This window comes from Urocitellus parryii, chromosome 15 (genome assembly GCF_045843805.1).
Source record: "Urocitellus parryii isolate mUroPar1 chromosome 15, mUroPar1.hap1, whole genome shotgun sequence".
In the NCBI taxonomy this organism is placed as follows: Eukaryota; Metazoa; Chordata; class Mammalia; order Rodentia; family Sciuridae; genus Urocitellus; species Urocitellus parryii.
Window position 1 is genome coordinate 41,409,904 of NC_135545.1, and position 23,096 is coordinate 41,432,999.

General features: G+C 51.1%; 1 protein-coding gene across 4 annotated transcripts; it reads right to left on the reverse strand.

Moving 5' to 3' along the window:
* Window positions 1-14,887: 14,887 nt before the first annotated feature.
* On the reverse strand, window positions 14,888-22,758 carry Cdh16 (cadherin 16). 4 transcript variants are annotated; one of them, XM_026392651.2, is made up of 17 exons: window positions 22,714-22,758; window positions 22,346-22,429; window positions 22,080-22,235; window positions 21,872-22,010; window positions 21,377-21,535; window positions 20,462-20,658; window positions 19,743-19,865; window positions 19,405-19,555; window positions 18,943-19,170; window positions 18,781-18,857; window positions 18,521-18,709; window positions 18,161-18,402; window positions 17,517-17,646; window positions 16,417-16,537; window positions 16,182-16,289; window positions 15,783-15,899; window positions 14,888-14,985 (listed from the first exon to the last, which is right to left on the reverse strand). In XM_026392651.2, exons 1-17 carry the CDS (start codon window positions 22,756-22,758, stop codon window positions 14,888-14,890), a joined length of 2,364 nt encoding a protein of 787 aa, XP_026248436.2. The 4 variants fall into 4 exon arrangements, with proteins under 4 accessions (XP_026248436.2, XP_026248434.2, XP_026248435.2 ...); XM_026392649.2 differs by having other exon boundaries at window positions 16,417-16,653; window positions 17,513-17,646; XM_026392650.2 differs by having other exon boundaries at window positions 16,417-16,583; window positions 17,509-17,646.
* Window positions 22,759-23,096: the final 338 nt, after the last annotated feature.

Genomic DNA, 23,096 nt, shown 5'->3' on the forward strand with positions numbered 1-23,096 from the left:
GTCCAGGAATGGCCCAATCCAGCTAGGGGCTGAGAGGCCTATGACACAGCCATAGTGGGGAACGGGAAGGGCCAGTCCAGGGAAGAGAGCACATGGATTGAAGCCCAGGATCTGGTCCAGCCCAGTGTCTGGGGACAGAGCTCCTGGAGCATTGTTGCAGTGAAGGGGGAGGGGAAACTAGCTAAATGTGGCTGGCTGGGCAAGGATGAGCCCTCAGGGGACCTCTAGGATGGGAAAATGAGAAAAGTGGTGTAGTGGCCTCAGGAAGGGCTATGGGCATGGCTTGCTCTGGCATCAGCCTGGGGTAGGGAGGAGAGCTGGGAATCCTGCCTTAACTCCCCAATATCCTGTGGTGTTACTCTCCTCCCACCCCCACCCCTTTAGCCTCAGGCCTGGCCCTGTCCTGCTCCAGGCATGCTCAGAATGAATGTGGAATGAGTAAAGAAGGATGGAAGGACAGATGGATGGATAGATGATAAGGGAGGAGTAAATGAAGAGGAACTAGGGTACAGGAGGCTCAGAGAAGTAGGAGGAGAAGAGTGGTGGCCTGGAAGCAGAAAGAAGCAAGGGGAGTTGGCAAAGAGGGTCCAGATCCAGAAATGCCATGCATGTGGCTGGATGGAAATGAATAATTAGCTAAGAAAGATTTGCTGCAGGAGAGGGGCAGACCATTCTGTAATCTCACTTGGGGATGACGACAGAGGATGGGCCTGGATAGAGAGATGGAGGTAAGGACAGGGTATTGACTTTCTGAGAAAAGGCTTGGCTGAGTTGCCGGGAGGACCCTACCTCTGAAACAAAGTGGTACAGAGGGTGGGAGGACAAAGAATATCATCAACAAACCAGTGTGCTCCTTGGCTTGTGGGAGGGGAGAGTGTCCATGGGGCACTTGGGGTCCCAGGGAATCTGCTGACTCTGAACAGAGTTTTGGCACTGAGGATGGAGGAGACGGGGTTTTTCCCACCTCTGCCCAGTGGCTTGATCACTAAATCCTGCAAGTAGTGTGATGGGTGGAACATCAGCAGAAAGCCCGAGGCCATGTGAGATCCAGAGGCTGCCTCTAGATGTCACCATCCAGCCATGCTGACACCAGATGCAGCCAGGGTGGGAGGAGTGTGTTCCTGAGGCCTAGCCCCAGCCTGAGCAAGCTTTCTCTGTGACTGCAAGCTGAAACAAGTTTGGAAAGTCTCAGAAGTCTTTGGGGCAAGAAACAAGTGTGGGATGGGAGAAGGACTCTGATTTGTGATCACCCAGCTCAGATTTATGGGAAAGGGGCTGCTAGGGTCCCAGATTGCGGCAGAGAAGGTGGTAGATCACATGTGATCAGAGAGTGGCTGCTATGGTGACAGTGTGGCTTTTCCTCTGTAGACTACCTTACACTTCTGATCCCATCCTCCCTACTCTACTCCTTACAGCCAGTTCCCACAGCCACTTTTCCAGCAACCCTGGGGTCCATGCCTTCCTGCCAACATCCTGTCCCAATTTCAAGAAAAATCCGAACCACCTTTATCCTCCCCTGCCCCCAAATGACAACTGCTCCTCTAGTCATTTCCACTCACCACACTGCAGTCAACTCTGTCACTCCTGTGTTCAGAACCCTTCTGTGGCTCCTTATCACCCTTAAGGTAAGAGCTCAGATTCTTACTGGCCTCCTTGACCTCTCCCCCTCCTCCCCAGTTGTATGGGCCCAACTGTCACACAAAGCACTATGTTCCTAGAATGTACCAGGCCTTTGTCCTGCTGTTTCCTCTTGCCAAAACACTTGCACCATTCTTCACCAAATCTTGGCTTATACCTACTTATTGAGTCAGATTCTGCTGAGGAGACGTTCCTGACTTTCTAGGCCTCCCATGTACTGAACTCTCCATCATATCTCCTTGGGTGTTTCCTGTCTTTATGTCTTTTGACCCTCCTGGCAGCAGGGACCTGGTCTGACTCTCCTCTGGATCCCCAGGAATCAGCCCAGTGCCTGGCATGCAGTAGGCACTCAACAAGTACATTTAAAATGTTAGGGTAGGGCTGGGGATGTGGCTCAAGCGGTAGCGCGCTCGCCTGGCATGCGTGCGGCCCGGGTTTGAAACTCAGCACCACATACAAACAAAGATGTTGTGTACGCCGAAAACTGAAAAATAAACATTGAAATTCTCTCTTTCCTCTCTCTCTCTCTCTCTCCCTCTCTCCCCCCTCTTTAAAAAAAAAAAAAAACTTAAAAAAAAATGTTAGGGTGGGGCCTGGGAGTATAACTCAGTGGTGGAGCATTTGCCTAGCATGCAGGAGACCCTGGGTAAATAAATTTTTAAAAATTTATTCTAATTTTTTATATATGATGGCAGAATGCAGTTCACTTCATATTACACAAATAGAGCACAGTTTTTCATGTCTCTGGTTGTACACAAAATAGAGTCACACCATTCGTGTTTTCATACTTAGGGTAATGATGCTCATCTCATTCCCTCCATCTTTCTTACCCCCATTCTCCCTCCCTTCCTCTCCCTCTCCCTTGCCCTATCTAAAGTTTATCTATTCCTCTCATGCTCTCCCCCATCCCAATTATGAATCAGCATCCTTATATCAGTGAAAATATTCGGCATTTGGTTTTTTGGGATTGGCTTACTTCACTTAGTATGATATTCTCCAACTCCATCCATTTACCTGCAAATGCCATGATTTTATTCTCTTTTAATGATGAGTGATATCCATTGTGAATATATACCACATTTTCTGTATCCATTAATCTACTGAAGGGTATCTATGTTGGTTTCACAATTTAGCTATTGTGAATTGTGCTGCTATAAACATTGATGTGGCTGTTTTCAAGTCCTTTGGGTATAAACCAAGGAGTGGAATAGCTGGATCATGGTGGTTCCATTCCCAGTTTTCCAAGGAATCTTCATACTGCTTTCCAGATTGGTTGTACCAATTTACAGTCCCACCAGCAATATAAGAGTGTCTTCTTTTCCCCACCCCCACATCCTCGCCAACTCTTATTGTTGTTTGTATTCTTAATAGCTGGCATTCTGACTGGAGTGAGATGAAATCTTAGAGTAGTTTTGATTTGCATTTCTCTAATTGCTAAAGATATTTAATATTTTTTTCATATATTTGTTGACCGATTGTATATTATCTTCTAAGAAGAGTCTGTTCAGTTTCTTGGCCCACTTATTGATTGGGTTATTTGTTTTTTTGGTTGCAAAAGAATTTTTAAAAAAATGTTAGGGAAGGAAGAGTGAGAAAAGAAAAAGGTCTTGATTTTCCCCCACAAATTGGAATTTCCTCTTCCAACAGTTGGGCCAGCCTTTTAGTATTCCGGGGTGGAGTTTGAAATCCTCTTCCTTTTGTTTCTTCAGTTATGGGTTAAAGGATATCTCAAATTCTTTGACATTTCTTCCATCAAGCAGTGGGGTCTAATTCCCCTCCCCTTTAATCTGGGCTGACCTTAGCCACTTGCTTACAACCAAGAGAATATAGTAAAAGCGACACTGGGGGTTGGTAATCTTAAAGTGTGGCAAAGTCTTGATAATTGGTGACTCTGATACATGATTTACGTAGCTTTATTATACTACCCACTCTATTTTTTTTGTCTCAATATTTGCTCTGATCATTTATTCAAGGTTACACCTCCAGGGACCTCACTTCCTTTCACTAAAGGTTACACCACTTCCCAACGCACCATCAGTTGAGGACCAAACCTTCAATGCATGAATCTTTGTGGGACATCTAAGATCCAGACCAAAACACCATATTGTTCAGGGGGTCCATTAGTACATTGTAAAGCATCATAAATAAATTAATTTTTGCATGATTTCCATTTAATAACAGTAGGATTACATAGTATATACTATCACCGGAATAAATGAGTTTTATAGTCTCTACATCTTTCATTTATTACTTTCTTTTCTTTTTTTTTTTATTGTTGGTCGTTCAAAACAGTACATAGTTCTTAATACATCATATTTCACAATTTGATTCAAGTGGGTTATGAACTCCCAATTATACCCCATATACAGATTGCTGAATCACATCAGTTACCCTTCCATTGATTGACAAATTGCCTTTCTAGTGTCTGATGTATTCTGCTGTCTGTCCTATTCTCTACTATCCCCCCTCCCCTCCCCTCCCCTCCCCTCCCCTCCCCTTTTCTCTCTCTACCCCTTCTACTGTAAATCATTTCTTCGATTTGTATTATCTTGTCTTACACCTCCTTTCCTCTTATATGTCCTTATGTATAACCCTGAGGATCGCCTTCCATTTCCATGCGATTTCCCTTCTCACTCCCTTTCCCTCCCACCTCTCATCCCTGTTTAATGTACATCTTCTTCACAAGCTCTTCGTCCCTACCCTGTCCTTGTTTACTCCCCTTATATCAAAGGGGTCATTTGGTATTTGTTTTTTAAAGATTGACTAGCTTCACTTAGCATAATCTGCTCTAATGCCATCCATTTCCCTCCAAATTCTATGATTTTGTCATTTTTTAATGCAGAGTAATACTCCATTGTGTATAAATGCCACATTTTTTTTATCCATTCATCTATTGAAGGGCATCTAGGCTGATTCCACAATCTTGCTATCGTGAATTGTGCTGCTATGAACATCGATGTAGCAGTGTCCCTGTAGCATGCTCTTATTAGGTCTTTAGGGAATAGACCGAGAAGGGGAATAGCTGGGTCAAATGGTGGTTCCATTCCCAGCTTTCCAAAAAATCTCCATACTGCTTTCCAAATTGGCTGCACCAATTTGCAGTCCCACCAGCAATGAACAAGCCCACTCTATTTTTGATGTTGGAAGTTTATTTATTGTTTTGGTGTTGGGGATCAACCCAGGGTCTTTCTCATGCTAATCATATGCTCTATTACTGAGTTATGTTCCCTAGAGCTTCTAGAAATTTTTTTATTAGAAAAAAAACAAAACAAAACAAAACTTCAGTGACATGCTCCCAACCCTGGCCCTTTCATCCTCTCTGGCTTCCAAAGAGTCCAAAATACCTCAGTCCCTTTCTTATACATCATGCAAGGTCAAGTGTGATCTGGCCCTGCCCACCTCACTTCCTATCTCTTCAGTTCTGTTCTTGGCCACTCTGATCTCCTTTCAGCCAGGGAGGAGCCACAGCAGGGACTTGGTTTATGATAATTTAAGATAATAAACTAGGCCACATTGAGTGAGCACATATTCTGGCCAAGTGCTGTGCTGGAGGACTTTATCTTATTTAATCCTCACACAATCATGTAAGTATTACTAACCCACTTTACAAATGAAGAAACTGAGCCCAGAGAGGTAAAATGCTATGCCTTAGGCTACAAAACCAGTAAATGCAGAGCTGAGTTTCAAATCTTGGTGTCTGACTCCAAAACTTCCTCTTAGCACTCATGTAATTCTTTTGAATATTTATTCATTTGATTAAAAGAAAAGTTCCACTTGCTCCCCACTGGCTTGGCAGCAACTAGGAAGGAGTAAGCTATCCATCCATAGGAATGTTCTAGCAAAAACTGGAGGAGTAAGTGCCTGGCAAGATGTGAAGGGGATGGATTAGGAGGGGTCCCCCTTGAGACTGGTAACTGTCTGTGTCGGGGGTGGGGACTGTGTGGACACAGCCTCCAGCTTAGGCTAGAGGAGACTTTGTGTATGCCTTTTTCCCTGTGTCCCCTGTCAGCCTGGCCTCTGTGGCTGGGAGGGCAACAGTAAGCAGAAGTTGGGGAATGTGGGTCTGGAACAAGCAGGAGGGAGGTCTGCTGGTCCTGCCCTACCTTGGGCCTGGCAGTTTGGGGAAGGGCCCACAACTCCTCAGGCCCACAATGAAGCCTACCCTCCCACCCAACACCTGTGAGTACTCATTGGAGGTTGAGGGTGTTAGGTGGGGATTTGAACAAAAATGGTCATGGCACTGGTGTTTGCAAGAAAGAGAAACTGTACATTATTGACACGTTCTCCTCCAAGATTGGACACAGAGATTCTGTTACATCCATCCTGGCACACTTTAAAAAGTGACATGTGAAAAGAAAACATGGCGGAAGATCTTTTTTGTTTATTTGACAGGAAACTGCTATTTGTAAAATATTATAAATGGGGGGTGGGGGTGGGAAATCAACAGAATATACAGTGTGACCCCAAGTTGAAACACTTTTCCCCCCGCCTGCAGACACACTCCTTCACCGGCTCCCCCCTGGTGACTTACCCCATTGGCCCGGGCAGGCGGGTGGGGGAGGGGAGTGGAACTATCTTGGGAAGGGGATGAGATCACCAGAAGGCTGGCTGATTTAGAACAGGGTAACTTTTTCCACCCATATGGCTCTCAGAGACTTCTGCACTGGCTCATAAACCTTGGCGCCAGTCTCAGGAAGGAGTGGAGCCATGTGTCCCCTCCCCAGCATGAAGATGGTGGCCTATTGCAAGGGGGCCAGCACCTCCCCAGGGTAATTTTTCCTGCACAGGAGGGGATAAGCCACCTGAGAAAATAAAGTCTGAAATAGTTAGCAAAGAAATAAAAGACAAAATCAGAATTAAAATTTTAAGGGAGGACCTGATAGATAGATTCTTCCAGTCCTGTAGGAGCTAGAACAGTACAATTAGAAAATAGCTCTAGTGGTTTTATTTAAGGGGGTACATCAAAGTCAGGGATAAGGTTTCAGGGGTGGAGTTTTGCTTCATGATATCTTGCAGTCAACTGATTGATTGGCATCTTGGTAGGTCACACCCATCTCTGAGAGGCTGTGTGGCTACAGCACCCCATCTCTGGTGCTGTGTGGGACCTGGCAGAGCTGAACAGGACTCACATGTACCTAAGTGATCTTACCAGCAGGATTGCCACTGGAAGTTCCCAAATACCAGATTTTCCTATTCAATGGGCTCCATGCTGATTTGGTCCACACGTAGTTCATGGATGGCTCTCGACAGTGGCTAAAGCTTTTTTGGCCACCAGACAGGGCTGAAGTTCAGAGTGGCAAAGTGGGGGAGGGGGGGCATTTCCAGGTCTCAACTGGGTTTCGGTATGAACTTTGTTCCCAAAGGATCTGGGTGTCGTGTCACTCCCCAGAGACCAAGATGGACAGAAAGTGCATTTTTTGGGTATAAGACTATCCCAGACGTCAGCCACCTTGTGAAGTGCAGAGCTGGTGGCCTGGTACTTAACACCTGCCTCTAACACCTGGTGGGTCTTGGGATTCCAATCGGCCAGTCTGGCCTTCCCTGGAGACCTGCCCAACCCAGCCGCCAATTTCTGGCCAAAACCCTGCTGGGGGTAGTTGTGAGGGAAAGAGAGTTGGGAAAGGAATCGGGATCTAATTTCTGACTGGTAGATGAAGTTCAGTTCAATCTCCCCGGACCCTGAATCTGCAGCTTCAGTGTTGATTAGCCTACCCTAAACCTGAGCTCCAGCCTCAAGGAAACTGCAGTGTGTCCCAATCCTTGAGCCTAATCACATCTCTGAACCTTTGCCCAGGCGCTTGTCCCAGCCCAGCTACCCTTCCCCTCTCCAGCTGCCTTTACCAAAACTCCCTACCCTGAGCTGAGTCAGATGCCATCTGTCCCCAGTCAGTGTTCATCCTGCCAGCTTGCCCATGTTCATCTGAGGTCAGGGGTTGGATCCAGGGAAAATTCCTGGACCTGTTAGATGAAGGAAAAGGCAGGCCCCTAGAAGGGATAGGGGGTCAGGAGAGGACCAACTGTGCGCTCAGCACTGCTCTGTGACAGGACCACCTGGGGTAGCTAGAAAACCCAAGCGCTTCAGACACCCTAGCACTCAGCCAGAAAACATGGTGTGGGCACCTTGGCTTAGGCTTAGTAGGCCAACGGCAGGAGCTGGACAGAACTGGAATAAGCCAGTGTCTCTTTCTTAGCCTAAGCTTTGGGCAGCAGGGCTAGGAATAGAAATCAGATAGAGTTGTTCTTGGAAAATCCCCACAAACCCTGCCAGAAGTGTGCTCTAGTGTCAGACTCTGGCTCCTTCAGAATTGGAGGGGAAAGGATTTTTCTTCTTCTGGGTGATAAGGTTCTTGCCCTCTCTGGACATGTAGGCCTGGCTCTGAGACAGCTAAAGTGGGGATTCACCCATCTATTGAGCCATCTCTCAAATTCTCCAAATTCTCAGCCTCATTGAAAAGTAGGGACCCAGGTTCCAGCATTTGTGCAGGAATCTGACACTCAGACATGCCAAGTGGCTCGTCTGAGGTCACATGGCTGAGTCAGGATTGGACTATTGAGGGTCAGCTGGTATGCAGTTTCAGTCCCCCACCCCCATTCAGCATCCCCAAGAGGGCAGGGTGTCCACCCACAGGCCAAGGATGCCACTTCCAGCTGTCCCACCTGACCTGGCCCTGTGCCTGTCACTCTCAGAATAAACCCTGGTAGTTCTGGGCATGGATTGCAAATCATCACCTGGGACCTATTTTTGTTCTTTGGGTAACAAGGAAATCTCACCTTGTCCAGTAACCATTTGGTGGAAGAGTAAAACATGTGACCCCCTAACCCCAACTGACATTGCTGCCCTGCTGGGAAATGACCCTGACTGAGAAGGGGAAGGCCTGGCTCAGCCACACTCCTGTTCTCTTCCTAGCCACTTCCTAGAATCTTGTTCCCACATATGGTCCTCTCTGGCAGCCCACACCTCTATACACATGCACACTCTGACCAGGAAGCCCAGAGCATCTGCTTTTGTCCTTAGGATCCATCATCGAATCTTATGCACCTGAACAACCAGAAAATTCCTTCTCCTGTCAGCTGTTGAATGAGCCCGTTTCTTTGGGTTCTAATTAGAGCGTTCATTCTAGAATCCAGGTGCAGGGGCCACTTGGAGCTACAACATCTAGAAATTGACTTTCAGAATCTGTGGCTTTGAAATCCTGTGTGGGTAGGAACGTTTGAGAAGATGACATAAATTATGGGTACAACCACAGATACTCTAAAGGTCAAGTATAATGTCAGGAATTATGGACCCTAAATTTATAGAGTGGGTGATCCTTGAGGGAGCAGCCGGCAGATCTGTGGAGGGACACTCCAGCAGGTCTGGGTTCCTCCCTGCTGAAAACTGTTGTGTCTGTGTATATGGGAGTGTGGGAGAAGGTCATGTCCTGAGCCCAGCAGCATGAGACAAATGCTCAGAAAAAAAGACTGGAAGGAAATCTAATTAAAAAAAAAAAAAAGTTGCTAAAACAACAAACCAAGACTGACTGTGGCAATAAGAGTTGTAGCTCTTGTTTTTCTTCTTCTTTCTTTGGTACTAGAAATGGAACTCAGGCCTCATGCATGCCAGGCAAGTGCTCTGCCACTGAGCTACACCCGAGCCTCCTTTTCCATTTTTTAGAGATTTTTTTTTAATATTTATTTTTTAGTTTTTCAGTGGACACAACATCTTTATTTTTATTTGTATGTGGTGCTGAGGATCAAACCCAGTGCCGTGCGCATGCCAGGCAAGCATGCTACCGCTTGAGCCACATCCTCAGCCCGCCCCTATTCCATTTTTTGAAGGCCAATTATGTGCTAGCCCCTGTGTTAAGACAGGGCTTTGTTTGTATTATCTCAGTTAATCTCCACAGCCTGCTCTTCTCTGGGTGAGAGGGTGGAGTGTGGCCCAGGGTTGGTTTTGCCAGGTCTGCAGCTTCCCTGGAGGTGGATGGTTGAGCCTCAGGGAGGCTGCGCTCTCCCTGCCAGCCGTGCTAGGAGAGAGAGGGCAGGGCTGACCCCCTTGGGGATGCCTTCAGGGAGCCAGCCAGACCCACTGAGTTAACCCCCCATTTGGCCCTACTCCTCTAGGCGTTGGGGCTTGAAATAGCAGTGGCTCAAGAGCTGACAATCAAAGGGCAGCTAAATAAAGGCCCCTCAGTCTGGGCTCTGTCGCGCACGGCTGGTAGGGCCTATTTTGAGGGAGAGAGTGCCGACGTGCCAATGGAAAATTCATGGGGCGGGAGTCTCCGAGGTGGGGGACCCGTGTGCCTCCCTCTTCCCATTCTGGCCCCTCACCCCTGAGTATGCATGTGTGTGCGCACATGCACACACAAGTGAGTACACACACACATAGATACAAGTTCCATCCCTTAGCCCACCTTTCTGAATGTTGGACCCTGGGATCCCTACAAGAGCCTGGGAAAGGGATGAAGAAACAAGCTCAGAGAAAAAAGGTGACTTGCCCAAGGTCACACGGCTAAGAAATGGGGAGGGCCATGGCCAATCTGGGCTTCTGTGGCCCCCAGTCCAGTGCTGTTCACTGTCGACAGGCAATGCATTGTCCTCTGGAGTGTCAGAGGCTCAGAGACGGGAACAATGGTGGTACATTCTGGTTGGACTGGGTAGCACTGAGAAGGACGCATGGGAAGGAATCCCATTAGAATCCCCAGACCAGTTCTGACCAGACCTCGCCCGGCTGTAGCAGAGGCAGCTGGAGCAGGGCCTCAACTGCAGTGAGCCCAGCCCCCATCCCAGCCCTGTGACCACCTCACCCCCACCCTGCCCAGGCCCCCAGAGGCTGGCAGCCCCTGCCAAGTTTCCAGGGAATGTGTCAGATAAGGAGCGGGTGCTCATGACTCCTTCCCACCCTGCCACTATCTCTGACCCTACTGCCACCACCAAGTGAGTAAGAATAGCAACAGCTCTGGGGGGAGCACACACAGGGACACCACAATTTGGGACAACACAACAATGCCTTCAGGAGGGCAGTTTTGGCCCTCAGATGGAAGACAGGTCTCTGGGTCTCCCTGCCCAGTCCTGCCGAGCTCCCACTGTCCTTCTGGGCTGGAAGTGCCCCCACACTGTATGGTCAAGGGCAAGCCTCAGCCCTGCAGGGCAGCAGGGGATCTGGGGTAGACAACGCTGTAGCCTTCTGGATCTTGGCCAGGGGACTGCACCCTGACCTCCATTGAGGAGCTGTGTGACCTGGAGCTCGGTGCAGTCCCCCTCTGAGCCCCTAAGCAGGGGAAGCGGCTCACTGAAGCAAGGGAAAGAGCCAGCTAAGGCTCTCCAGGAGATGGGGCCCTCACTCTTCTGGCAACAGCACCCTGAGAGGGCTGGTCAGTGGGCATATGGATAGGGTGAGGGCCCCCATGTCCCATGCGTAGGGGTCTCCATGATATGACCACAGTGGAAAGGGTCATAGCATGGCTGATTTCCCTGCACCAGTCTCTTTGTGACACAGCTGTGACTGTGAGAGGGTTGCCACGTCGTCACTCAGGGAAGAGGTTGTTGTCATGGAACCCCTGGTGGGCATCACTGTGACACCGGAAGTGGAGAGATCCAGGGAGCCTTCTCTTCATGTTCCTGAGTCACTGCAAACACCTGGGCATGATTCAGGGAGTCAAGTTCCCTGGTCCCCACATCAGTGGCCCCTGCAGTTCTCACAGACTGACTCACATCATGAACAGGGACCCAGGCCCCCTCCCTGCCCTCGCCCCAGCCCCCTTGCCCTCCCCATCTGCCCCTGATCTCAGGTGACTCTTTCCCTTGGCCCTCACTGCTGCCTCTTTTCTCTCCACCTACAGGGCCCTGGGAAGGAGGTCAGGGTTGCTAGGGAAAGAGGTGGAGGGATGCAAGCTCACGTTCCAATAGCACACAGGCGAAACTGCTGCGCACACTTACACACTCACGGGAACACACGTGTGCACACTCATGCCTGATAGAGTGAAAAGCTGCCGAGGGAGTCTCCCAAATTGAGTTCCCCAACTAGCTTTCCAGGTGGGCTCCCACCATGCCTGCATCCTTGAATCCTTCCACACCTCTGAGGTCTTCTCAGTAGGAAACATGTTATCCTACAGCAGCAGGACGTCTGGAGGTGAGATCCCAGGAAGAATTTCTGTCCTGAGGCCCCAATCTAGAGTCCTTTGGTAGATATAGGTGTGGGTGGGGGGGTCTTTGGGGTCCCCAGACTGTTTCATTCTTTGGAGGTGAGGGCTGGACTGACCTCCAGGCCTCTTGCTTCAAGAGCTCTATCACTGGGGCTGGAAAAAGTTTAAAAATATCCTCATGTTTACATTCTTTCCCAGTACGCCTCCTGGTCCTCAGTGCTGGGTCTCTTTGATCTGGCCTTGTGCTTCTGGAAGGGGCCTGGGAGAAGGAGAGCATGAGCCCCACTTTGGGGCTGATCCCTCCACCCCTCCAGCTCCAGCCCAGTCAGAGATGCGTGAGACCCCTTAACAACAGAGCCAGAGAAAGCCTAGGGTCTGGAAAGGAGCCCAGGCAGGAAGCAGTGCCTTGGGTCGCCCAGCAAGGCCAGCTGGGGCTGGAGCAGGGACCCTTCTCCATATTCCCTCCCCAAAGCCTGGACCTTATGGGGCCTCTAGGGAGTGTGGAGATGCAGGCATTTTGGGGACTAGAGAAAGCCACATTTGTTAAGCTCCTGCAGTGTTCCTGGACTCTGCTAAACACATTTTGCAAGAATTTTTCTCATGCAGTTCTCGAAACAGCCCCATGAATTGAGGCCCATTTACCAATAAGTAAACTGAGACTTGGAGAACCAAAGTGATTTACCTAGGAACACAAGCAAGGATGAAATGGGGCACAGATTGCATGCTGTTCTACCCAGAGAGTACCTCTTGGTACTCCACCTTGCTCTGTTAGGATTTAAGCTCTGCCTACAGCGTGAGGCCCGCCTCACTAGTGTGAATCCCTACAAACATGCACTGCTCTATTGCTAAAATGTTTCTCTCTCTTGATGACCCTCACCTTCCTCTTTAGAATGAGGCTCAGAAATGTATGCCCATAGGTGCTCAGGGAAATTGAGCCTTGGCCCTTAGCACTGATGCAAACAGGGAGTGGCCTAGGGTCTGCAGGCTAAAGGAAGAAACCCTCAAACTGGGGCAGACGCTTCAATTTGCCCTGGCATCCGGTTATCTACCCTTTCCTTTGTTGGTTCCCCATCCACCTCCTCATCAACCCATCCCCCCCACTAACCTATCCACCCACCCAGCTACCTACCCATGCAACTATTACTCACGCACCCACCTGACTCACTCATCCAGCCACCTACCCATGCATCCAGAACAAAGACCCAGAGAGCAGGGAGGTTCTAGCTTAGTTGCCAAATCTCACTGGTTGGATGAAACTGGGATGGTCCTTCTATCTTTTTGTGATCCAAATTTCTACCTTTACCTGAAGAAGCTGCCAGGGTGTTCTAGAATGGTTTTCTAGGGGAATCTGTGGAAGCAGAGACCAGCTGAAGGCTGTGGATACTTCTAGAGAGGTAATATGGACCTTGGCCACACAGTTTTGCATTGTGATCTGGTTCCAAGACTCTGACTACAGCCCTTAACCTCCTTGACCTTCAAGATCCTCCACTGCAAATGGGAACAATAATCTACCCTAGCAAGTTGATGAGAAGATTAGATAAGCTGCAACCTCCAAGGAACTTTGTTCCCTGAAGACTTCTGAGCCAAACAGACAATCCTCTGAGAGCAGCAGGAAAGCCTTGCTTGGGCTGGGGTGGGCAGTGTAACCTCCAATGGTGGGGTGGCATGGTCCCTGAGTACAGGGTGGTCTCTTAATACATCTTCAGGCTCCTGCAGGCCAGCCAGAATGCTGCTCTATTTCTCTTGGCTAGCCTTGGCCCCCATCCCACAGAATCTGCCAGCCATGGAGAGATTATCTCCTAAAAATAGGGCTGGGCCCCACCGAGATTGTTTTTCTTCCTTCCCCGTGATTTACCATCATCAGCCCAGGGTGCCTGGGATGGCAAGTCCCACCCTGGCTCCCCAGAGACTATCAGGAAAGGGACATGTGGGATCAGCTTGTGTCTGGGTAGGTCAAGGGGCAGGGATTAGAGGGTGCTCTGCAGGTGTGGGTTTAGCAGAGCACCAGGGCCATGGCTTAACTTGGGCCAGAGGCAGAGTTCACCTGGGGCAGTAGCAACTCCAGGGTGATCCACAGGGGTTCCTGTCCAATGCAATGGCGTCCATCTGAGTGACTCCCCTTCCCTGAGTTTCTGCAGAGGCCCTGTGTGCTCACCAGCCTGCTTAGAAAAAACCTGAAGTGCCTTGGAGCCTGAACTGGGGCAGAAGGACACCCATCACCTCACCTCTTTGGTTCCTGCTTACAGGGCCCTCAAGATTCCTGAACAGGAGCTGTGGCTGTGGCTCAGTGGCAGAGCACTCACCTAGCACATGTGAGGCACTGGGTTCGATCCTCAGCACCATATAAAAATAAAATAAAATAAAGCTATAGTGCCCATCTGCAAGAAAGAAAGAGAGAGAGAGAGAGAGAGAGAGAGAGAGAGAGAGAGAGAGAGAGAAAGATCCCTTAATAAGCTCCTTCTGAGACTGAGAGACCTCAGCCCACCTCTGGGTGCAGGTGACTCATGCACAGGGATAGAAGTATTCTCGAATATCGAGCATAGGACACAGACTCCAAGGTCATGTCCTGCCATAGCCAAAATGATGTCCTGAAAATACAAGAATGACACACTCCAGCACTGCCCTCTTCACCATCACCTGCACAGTTAACCCATCTGGGGTTAGTGACCCTTCTTGCTTTGGCCCCATTTTCACCAATAGCCCACATGATGCCCCATATTCTTCCTTACAAGGGACCCCAGTCTTGTCCCTTAAGCCCCCAGACCCATTCTGTGCAGCAGGAGATGGGGAAGGCATGAAGGGATAGGTGTGTTCACACCCACACGTGCATGCACACATGCCTGTGGACACTCAGACACGGCATGGCCATCCTTTAGAGCCCAGCCCCACTCGCTGAGGCTTTATTATTGGACCACAAGCTGCCATTTGGAGTACTCCCATGGATAACCCATTAAAGTCAGTGTCCAGGCTCTGGGGACTTGTCAGGTAACAGTGCCTCTGCCCAGGAGGGTGTAAGGGCTTTTACTCTGTCCTCATCTCCACTGGACCTTGGGTACTGGAACCTTTCCCAGTGGGTTCAGATGGAGTCAGAGGCCAACACTTCCAGCTGGAGCTTCCTGGGTCCCTCAGACGGCTGGCTTCAGGGGCACACTGTCTGCTGGCTGATCCAGGTCCTTCTTCCTCGCCAGGGCGAGGTGGGTGAAGATGAGGATGAGGAAGAAGCCTGAGGGGCCCAAGAGGGATGGATCAACCCTCAGAAGGGGCTGTGGGACTTTTCCATTACTAGGGACCCATTGCTATTGGCATTGGTTTTAATAAAGAGAGGAAGTTTCCTAGACAGTATCCCAGAAGATGGACTGGTATGACCCTGAGTGCCTGACATTTCAGACCACTTGGTCTCCTTGTACCTCACCAGGCCCTCGCTGCACTGAGGCAGCCCTGGAACACTCAAGCCACCAGAGTCCCCTTCTCTGGGGGACAGTTTGGTTGGAGTTCATCTGAGAGTCAGTAAGTTGCTCCTGTGTTCCTCCAGGAGAAAGGCACATCATAGCTTTTTGCCAGAACCAGCAAAGAAAACCAGCAAGGAAAAAATTTTAAGGAGCTAAATAAATACAGGGAATGGAGAGGTTGGTTTGAACAGCAGGAACTAAGCTGGGAAGACCTGGGCTCTGCCGTGTAACTTCAGGCAAGTTATTCATCTCTCTGATCTGCAGGGACCTCATGTGCAAAATAGGAAGATACCAAGATCTACCTTGCAGAGTGAAGAGAGGATTCCATGTGACAATCCACGTAAAGTGTTTATCACAGGGCCTGACACAGTGCACAAATCGCATAATAGAAAATGCTGTTATAAGTAATGATTATGATGACTATGATACCAGGGGCATGAGTATAATGAGCAGGGGTGTTGGGGGTTCCTTTTTCCAGTGTCATTATAGGGACAAGGGGCACTGTTCATATGAAAGTTGTGGCCCCAACCAACCATCACTCTCCCCCATGCAGGAGCCCATCCTCCATTACCTATTGCTACTAGGGTGCCCACAAGGATGCCAACTGCCGACAGCTTCGTGGGCATGCCCCTCATGCGGCCCACCTTGCGCATGCACTGCCCCTCCACATTGCAGCGACACACAATCACTGGGGGACAGAGTAGAGGAAGGTGAGAGCGATGCAGGAGGGCTCTCTTGGCTGCTTAGAGACTCCTGCCTGGCCAGCTAGCTGAGTTGTATTTCTGTCACACACATATGCATGGGTATGTGAATGTGTGTGCCTGGGTGCATGCAGGTGTGTGGGCTCAATCACAAATATGTAAGCGAGCACAGGTGTACGCTGTCCTTGTGAGGTCTCATGATGGGTACCAGCCCTTCCCCCTGCATCCTGATGCTCCCTCAGGCTCCCTAACTTAAGCCCCAGCCTTACCTCGAACCAGGAGCTGCCACATCCGGGCATTGTGGCTGACAATCACAGGGACTATGTGTTCTCGTGGCTCTACCCAATGCAGGGCCAGGGTAAGGTAGGCATGGGAACCTGTCAGGTTGCAGGAAGTGACCAGGGTCATTAGCTTGACAGGTTCACTGGGGGCTACTTCCCTTAGGTCTGATGCCACCCCCATCTCACTTCCAGGTGACCCTCCCTATCTTCCCCCATCACATACCATTGAGAGGCTGGAGGCGCCAATCTCGCTGTACCGTGGGATTGGGACCAAGGGCAAAGCTGTAGGGACCATGCCCACTGGCCAGGTCAGGGTCCTCACTGGTGATGAGCACACCATAGTCCTGGCGTGGTGTGCAGAGGTGCCGAGCAGGTACAAGGGCCAGAGTCGGGGTGGGGGCAGGAGGGGCCTTTAGGAAGTGGACCACGAGGGTGGCAGAGGTACTCAGTCCTGGCTCATCTGCATGGTTGGGGGTAGGATTGAGCTCCAGAGTCCCTGGGCTGCTCTCTCCCTACATAACCCATCAGTTTCATCCTGCTACCTCCCTGCCACTCTGCCTCCACTCCATCCACTCCTTCTCTCCTCCCACCATCATCCCCATGGCAGCCTCTTCCTCACAATGAGCTTCACTCCTTCATTATCTGAGCAGTCATTTGTCTACCTGTGCCTTTCTGAATGCCAAACCTGCCCCCATTGCCACCCCTGCTACTGATGCCAGCACCCAGCCACATGGCAGCACCCTCACCATAGAAAAGCCCACCCCTGTTGGTCTTCCTTGAGCCTTATGACTTACCCTCCCCAGGGCCAGCTGTTCATCCTGTAAAAGCTCCATTCACAGTCCTCCACACCTGGCCTCAGCAGTGTCCCATTTGGCTCATCTCCCAACACCTCTGCTCTAAAGGCAGTCCCTGGACCTCCTTCCACCTCTCCAATCTAGTACCTCTGTCCTGAGCTTGTTCCTGAAGCCAACACCCTAAGAGGCCATCCAGAAGTTAAGGGACTGGGTTGGGGGATTTCAAGTGGGAAGCGAGAGGGTGGTGGAAGAGGGGAGGCAGAGACCAGGTCTACCTGGCTCCCTCTTACTACCTGAGGGTAGACCCATTCTCAGAAAGAGACACTGGACTTAGCTCCTTGTCCCTCTCTCCTGCCTGGGGCTTGTTGGTTGTCTGTAAAGATCCTAAGGAGGAAGCTCAGTCCTGCCTGTCTGTCCATCTGTCTGAGGTTTGCATATGGAGTTAGTAAGATTTGCATATGGAGCTACTTCAATATGTAGTCCCAGTGCCTACCTCCCAGAGGCCCCCATATTGCCTGGCCATACCTGCATCCTGGGCCTCCACAAGCACTGTGTATGAGTCCCCAGGCCCGGCGCCATGCAGGGACTTGGCCGTGTACACTTCCCCAGAGAATTCCTTGATGGATAGCCAGCCCTCTGAGTCATTGACCAGGGAGAACCTGAGGCCCAGAGAAGAGGGTAGAGGTAAGGAGGCACTGGGACTATGTATGAGGTCTTGCCCAGAAATCCCCAGGTCAGTGTGACGTGCTCAAGTTCACATTCTCTCTGTGATTCAAGGGAGACAGTAGGCTCTCTCCCCAGCTCAGGACCTGCTGGTGCTGGGGGAATTGAACAATGGATACTGTGGGTAGGGGAAGTCTACCACAGTAACGGGGGACCTAATTCAACTAGGTCCAGGGCACACTGCAAAGGGGTCTGGATGGGATCAGAGCCTGGGGAAAGCTTTGTCTGTGCTTCTACCTGGATGCAATGTGGAGGAAGCCCCTCCAGGTGAGCTTCTATGGGGTCTGAACACTGCCTCCATACCCTGCCCAATCCACCCAGACTTGATTCCCCCAAGAATCACAATCACTATTCTAGGCCATAGATAATGTGAATCTCGTCTGAGGCCCTGGAGTCATCCTGGGGAGCAAGATAGATCCAGCCCAGGTAAGGGCTGGGCTTTTGGCTCACCTGAGGGCTCTGCTCCTAGGGTCTGAGGGCTGGATGGTCAGCAGCAGCGAGCCAGCTGGGGTGCTGACTGGGATCCTGGCCTCGTAGCTTTCCTGGTCTAACTTGGGGGGTGGTATCACTCTCTCCACCAGCACGGTCACTGTGGCTGTGGATCCAGGGCCTGGGCCTGGGCCCACCAGTTCTTCCACGTTCCGCACTACCACCACTACCTTGTGATGGGGAGCAGCCTCATAGCTGAGGTTCTGGAACCAGAGAGGCCCAGGTCACTGTGTGGGCTGGGGCGTGGCACACCTATGCGTGTGTGCATGTGCCTGTGTGTATGTGCACATGCACCCCTTTTACATCTACTCAGACCCTTACCTTGCGGAGTCTGAGTTGCACATGATCAGAGTCTGGCTCCCAATCCAGGCCGAATATCCCTTCCACGTTTCCTGCTTCAATGGCAAAGTCCATGAGGCGGAAGGCAGGCTCAAGGTCAGCATCAGTGGCCATGAGAGTGGCTACCAAAGTCCCAGGCTCGACATCCTCAGGGAGGCTTATAGGCCCAATCTGGAGAGAGGGCGAGGGGTGGTGAGCCCTACCAGCACCCTTCCCAAGGTCTCCTTCCTGCTTTTACTTACCTGGGAGGCGGTAAACTCAGGGGCGTGGTCATTGATGTCTGTGATTGTAACTGCAATCTCACACGTGCTGCTGAGGGCTGAGGCGGGAACAAGCTTCGTGTTGGTGAGACTCCAGTGGGAACAGAGTGGGTAGGAGACCCAGGTCACCAACAGGGCACTTACCACCCTCTGCTCCTGCTAGGTCAGTGGCTAGCACCTGAAGCAGAATGTTCTGGCTGGCTTGGAGTGGAGCAGTCCCCAGAGTCACAGAGCCTGAAGTAGGATCCAGCTCAAAGAGTCTCCCCTCAGCCCCCTCCACAGGTTCAGGACTGAGCAGCTGATACACAACGTAGGAATTGGGAGAGCCAGGGGCATCTGCGTCCTCTGCCGACAACCTAGTCACTTCAGTGCCTACAAGACAGGCCACACCTGGGTGGGACCACGGCCCAGACTGGAGGCCCTAGCCTCCCACTCCATGTTTCTTTTTTTGTGCTGAACTCAACTTGAGCTTGTGTGCGGAGGAGTATTGGAGAGGGACATTCATATAGGGGCCTGAAGCTAGAGTCCCTTACCCCAGAGAAGCACAAGGGGATGGTTCTCAGAGACTGCACCTTTCCCTCACCTCTGCCCAGACCCACAGCACACCTGGGGGGCTGAGTTCGGGGATGCTGACTGAGGGCCCATGTGGGAGGCAGACGGGTCCGTTGTCGTTCTCATCCATCACCACCACGTGTAACTCCAGAGGCGCCGTGTAGTCCTCACCACGGGAATTCTGAGCCCGCACCTGGAGCACAAACTGCAGTGGGCAGTGGGAGGCTTCAGGTCAGGGCCAAGGATGGTTCCAGTCCCTTCTGGTGGCCAGCTCCAGCTCTCCTGGGCTCTCTTCCACTGCCTCAGTGTCTGTGGGGGATGTGACATCCCCAAAAGCCAACCAGTGACTAAGCACCCTCCCGCCTACCTCCCTGGCTTCCCTCTCACCTCACCTCAGCCTGGGCCTCTCGGTCCAGCTCCCTGGTCACGTAGAGTTTCCCCTCTGTGTCCACTTTGAAGGGCCCAGGGGGCTGGCTCTCCAGGTGATAGCGCACATCCCCTCCACTCCAACGTGCCTGAGAGGAGGGTACAGAGTGAAGACACCCATGCCAAGCGCAGGAATGTTCAATGTCAGCCCTTGTGTCCCACAGAGGTACCCAAGCAAGGTGCCTGACCCAATTACCATGTGACTTTAGGCAAATTTCTCTCCTCCCTAAGTCTTGAGGCCAGGTAGATTCCCCTGCAGGGGGCACTTGTCATTGTGACTTTGCCTTGATTCAAGCCTGGCCCTGTCCCACAGTGCCCTAATAACCAGGTTACTTTCTTTTCTGTCCTTTCAAGCTGGGCCTGACCCAAGGACATTCCTAGAGAAGGCCTGAGACATTCCTGTCCTGGGTGACAATCCCCATGGCAGCAAGAGGTAGCAGCTGTTCTCCCCAAGAAAGCCTTGGGCAAGCTGGAGAGATCAGAACACAGAGCTACACCTGCCAGAGGATGGCAGGTTAGGGACTATGGGCTTGGTCCCAAAGCCTTATATACCCTCCTCTACAGTGAGAAGTAATGGGAAGAGTGGAAGGAGGAGTGGGGGTCAAGTTGGTTCCAACAGTCCATGAGCCTCAGGTTCAACTGCACCATCTAGGATTGCTTTGGCCACTGAAAACCACTTACTTACCTGGGCAATGTAGTGTGGGTACAGGACTTCAAGATTCTCTGCCAGGTATATAGGTCCTAGGGGCACCCAGGTGTTCTCTACTATGGAGATCTCTATGGTGGCTGTGGCCTGGTGGCCTGAGGCTTGGTCACCCATGTCCTTGACCTGTACCAACAGCTGGTAGGACCCCTCCAGGGCATGGTCTAGACTGGTGTTCCCTAGAAGGAATAGGATGGTTATCCAAGCATGAGGCCAGGGAGCAAGAACTAGAGTAACCTTCTCAGCAGATACCAAACACAAAGCCAATCCAGTGGCAGAGGTTCAGAACACTCTCTTGCCCAAAGGATGAGAGGAGCGTTTAACACCATCATGAGATTCCAACTAGGATTTGATAGTTTGCAATGTCATTTCCATATCTACTCACACAGTGATGTGAGGGGTAGACGGATAGCCAAGATGGAGATGTGGTAGACGTGGGTACGGTGGGAGATGATCATTGGATGAATGAACAATTTACTGGGTTGATGGATAGGGATTTGGGTGAGTGCATGGAAGAGTATGTGCATATGTGAGTGTTGGACAGATGGGCTCTATGGGTGGTGTCAGGGTAAATGTGTGAGGGGTGACTGGCTGGGTTGAGGTATGATTCACTTTTTTATTTCATCCTCAAGCAGTGCTGCTAGTCTGAACTCCCTGTCGAGGTCTCTTCTGCCTTCAGCTCTGAGGTTCCTGGACCACAGCCCCTTTGAGCCATTTCTACCTGGTTTCCTGGGTGTGGGGTAGAGGCACACCACCCTGTTTCCTAGCTCTCCACGCACAGCCAGGCATGACCCCCGCCTTGCTCTCCATCCTTTTCTCCCCATTCATCTCCAGCTCCAACTCATTTGCAGCTCAGAGCCTCTCTTCTTCAGTTTCCCTGACTCTCCTCAGGCTCACCCTCAGGACTGAGAGCCAGAGCCCCCAGTTGAGGCTCCAACTGGAACATGTCTGGCGAAGGCTGGGCTGGAGCCTGGTTCAGGATCCGGAATCGAAGATCTGAGTTTGCTGTTCCTGGTGCATCCCCATCTGAAGCCTCCAGGAAGAGGAAGGGGACGCCTGGTGGGTGGGGAGAAGATACACTGTAAGAGATGGTGGGGGTGGGGAGTCTCCTGTGCCTCCCCTCTCTCTCCCTGGTTCTTCCTTCTATATCCATCCTTCTATCAGGATTGTGGGGGTGAGACATAACTTTTCATCCCACTTCACAGATGAGAAAACTGAAGCCAAGAATAGACGTGACCCACAGTAAGGCGGGAAGGGCGCAGGATGGGTCAGAGATGGGGGAGAAGCTTAGACCCTGGCTGCCCTGGTCCCTATACTGATCGTCTTTTTACTCTTGGCTGTTCCGTTAAGTGTTCACCTGACTGCTACAACTTGTCTTCCTTCATCACTCACCAGGCCTGGTACCCTGACTCAGTTGAGCTCTGTAGACGGCCTGGGAGAATTGGGGCACCTGGTCATTCTCATCCTTCACATGCACAATCACATGCTGCGGACCCCACAAGACATGTCCATCCTCAGTCTCCAGGGTGACCTGGCAAAGAAGAGTACTGAGTACCTGGTCTTGCCCTGCCTACTCTCCCCTATACCTTGCCAACCATACCTGCAGCTGATATTCTGCCTGTTCTTCTCTGTCCAGGGCCCTGGTCACTGTCAAGAAGCCAGAATCTGGGTCCACAGCAAAGGAGTCCTCAGTTGCCATGTCTGAGTCCCCTGACAGTACAACCCGACCTTCAGCCTTCTCACGGGGCAGTGGCAGCTGGTAAGAATGGAACCAAAGGAAGTGGAGGCCAGGCCCCTGAAGAGTACCCCTTCACTTACTTTACATGAGGGGACACTGAGCTGGAACTTACCAGCTCTCAAGCTCACCTTGATAAGGTACAAAGGGAAATTTCCACCATAGTTTTCAGGGACTTCCACATGCAGATCTGCAGGCTGGGCCTCAGGGAAAACCTGTGAGTGAATGCTCACCTTGACCCATGGTCTATCTTCCTACAAAGGTGCTGGGATGTGATGGGAAGAGGAATTTCTGCCCCTTCTCTGGACCTGGCTCTTCCTCAGTCCATCCATCTTCTGGCTTTTGACTTCTGGACCCCACATCAGTTCCACACCCCCAGCTCTGAGCCCCCCACTTCCATACTCTTCCTATGGTGAGTAAATTGGCCCAGTTGGAGTTGAGGGAAAAGGGTGCCAACCCCCAAGACCAGAGCCTGAAGGAGGGGCAGGACCCAACTCACCTGGGTGACGCAGAGGCAAAGGAGCCACAGCCAGGCAGGGACCATGGTCAGGATAGGCCTGAGGGACATGGCAGTGAGAATCTGGCCCAGAGGAGTGGGAAGGGAGGTTCTATCCCATTCACACGACTAGAGGAACCTCACTATGGACTAGCCTCCTCTTCCTTCCCTGTGGCTCACTGTTGCCTGCAGGGAGGTGTCTAGCTCCCCAGCAAGACCCAGCAAGACCCCAGACCCTCTTGGCTCTTGTTCCCACAAGGATCCCTCCAGACCTTTGTCTCTCTCAAGCCCTCACCTCCCCAGCTCGTAGATCCCAATGCAGTGATTTTCCGGCAGCCCCGCATCCCCGGACACACAACAAATCACAAAAGTTTTAGATGGAAAGA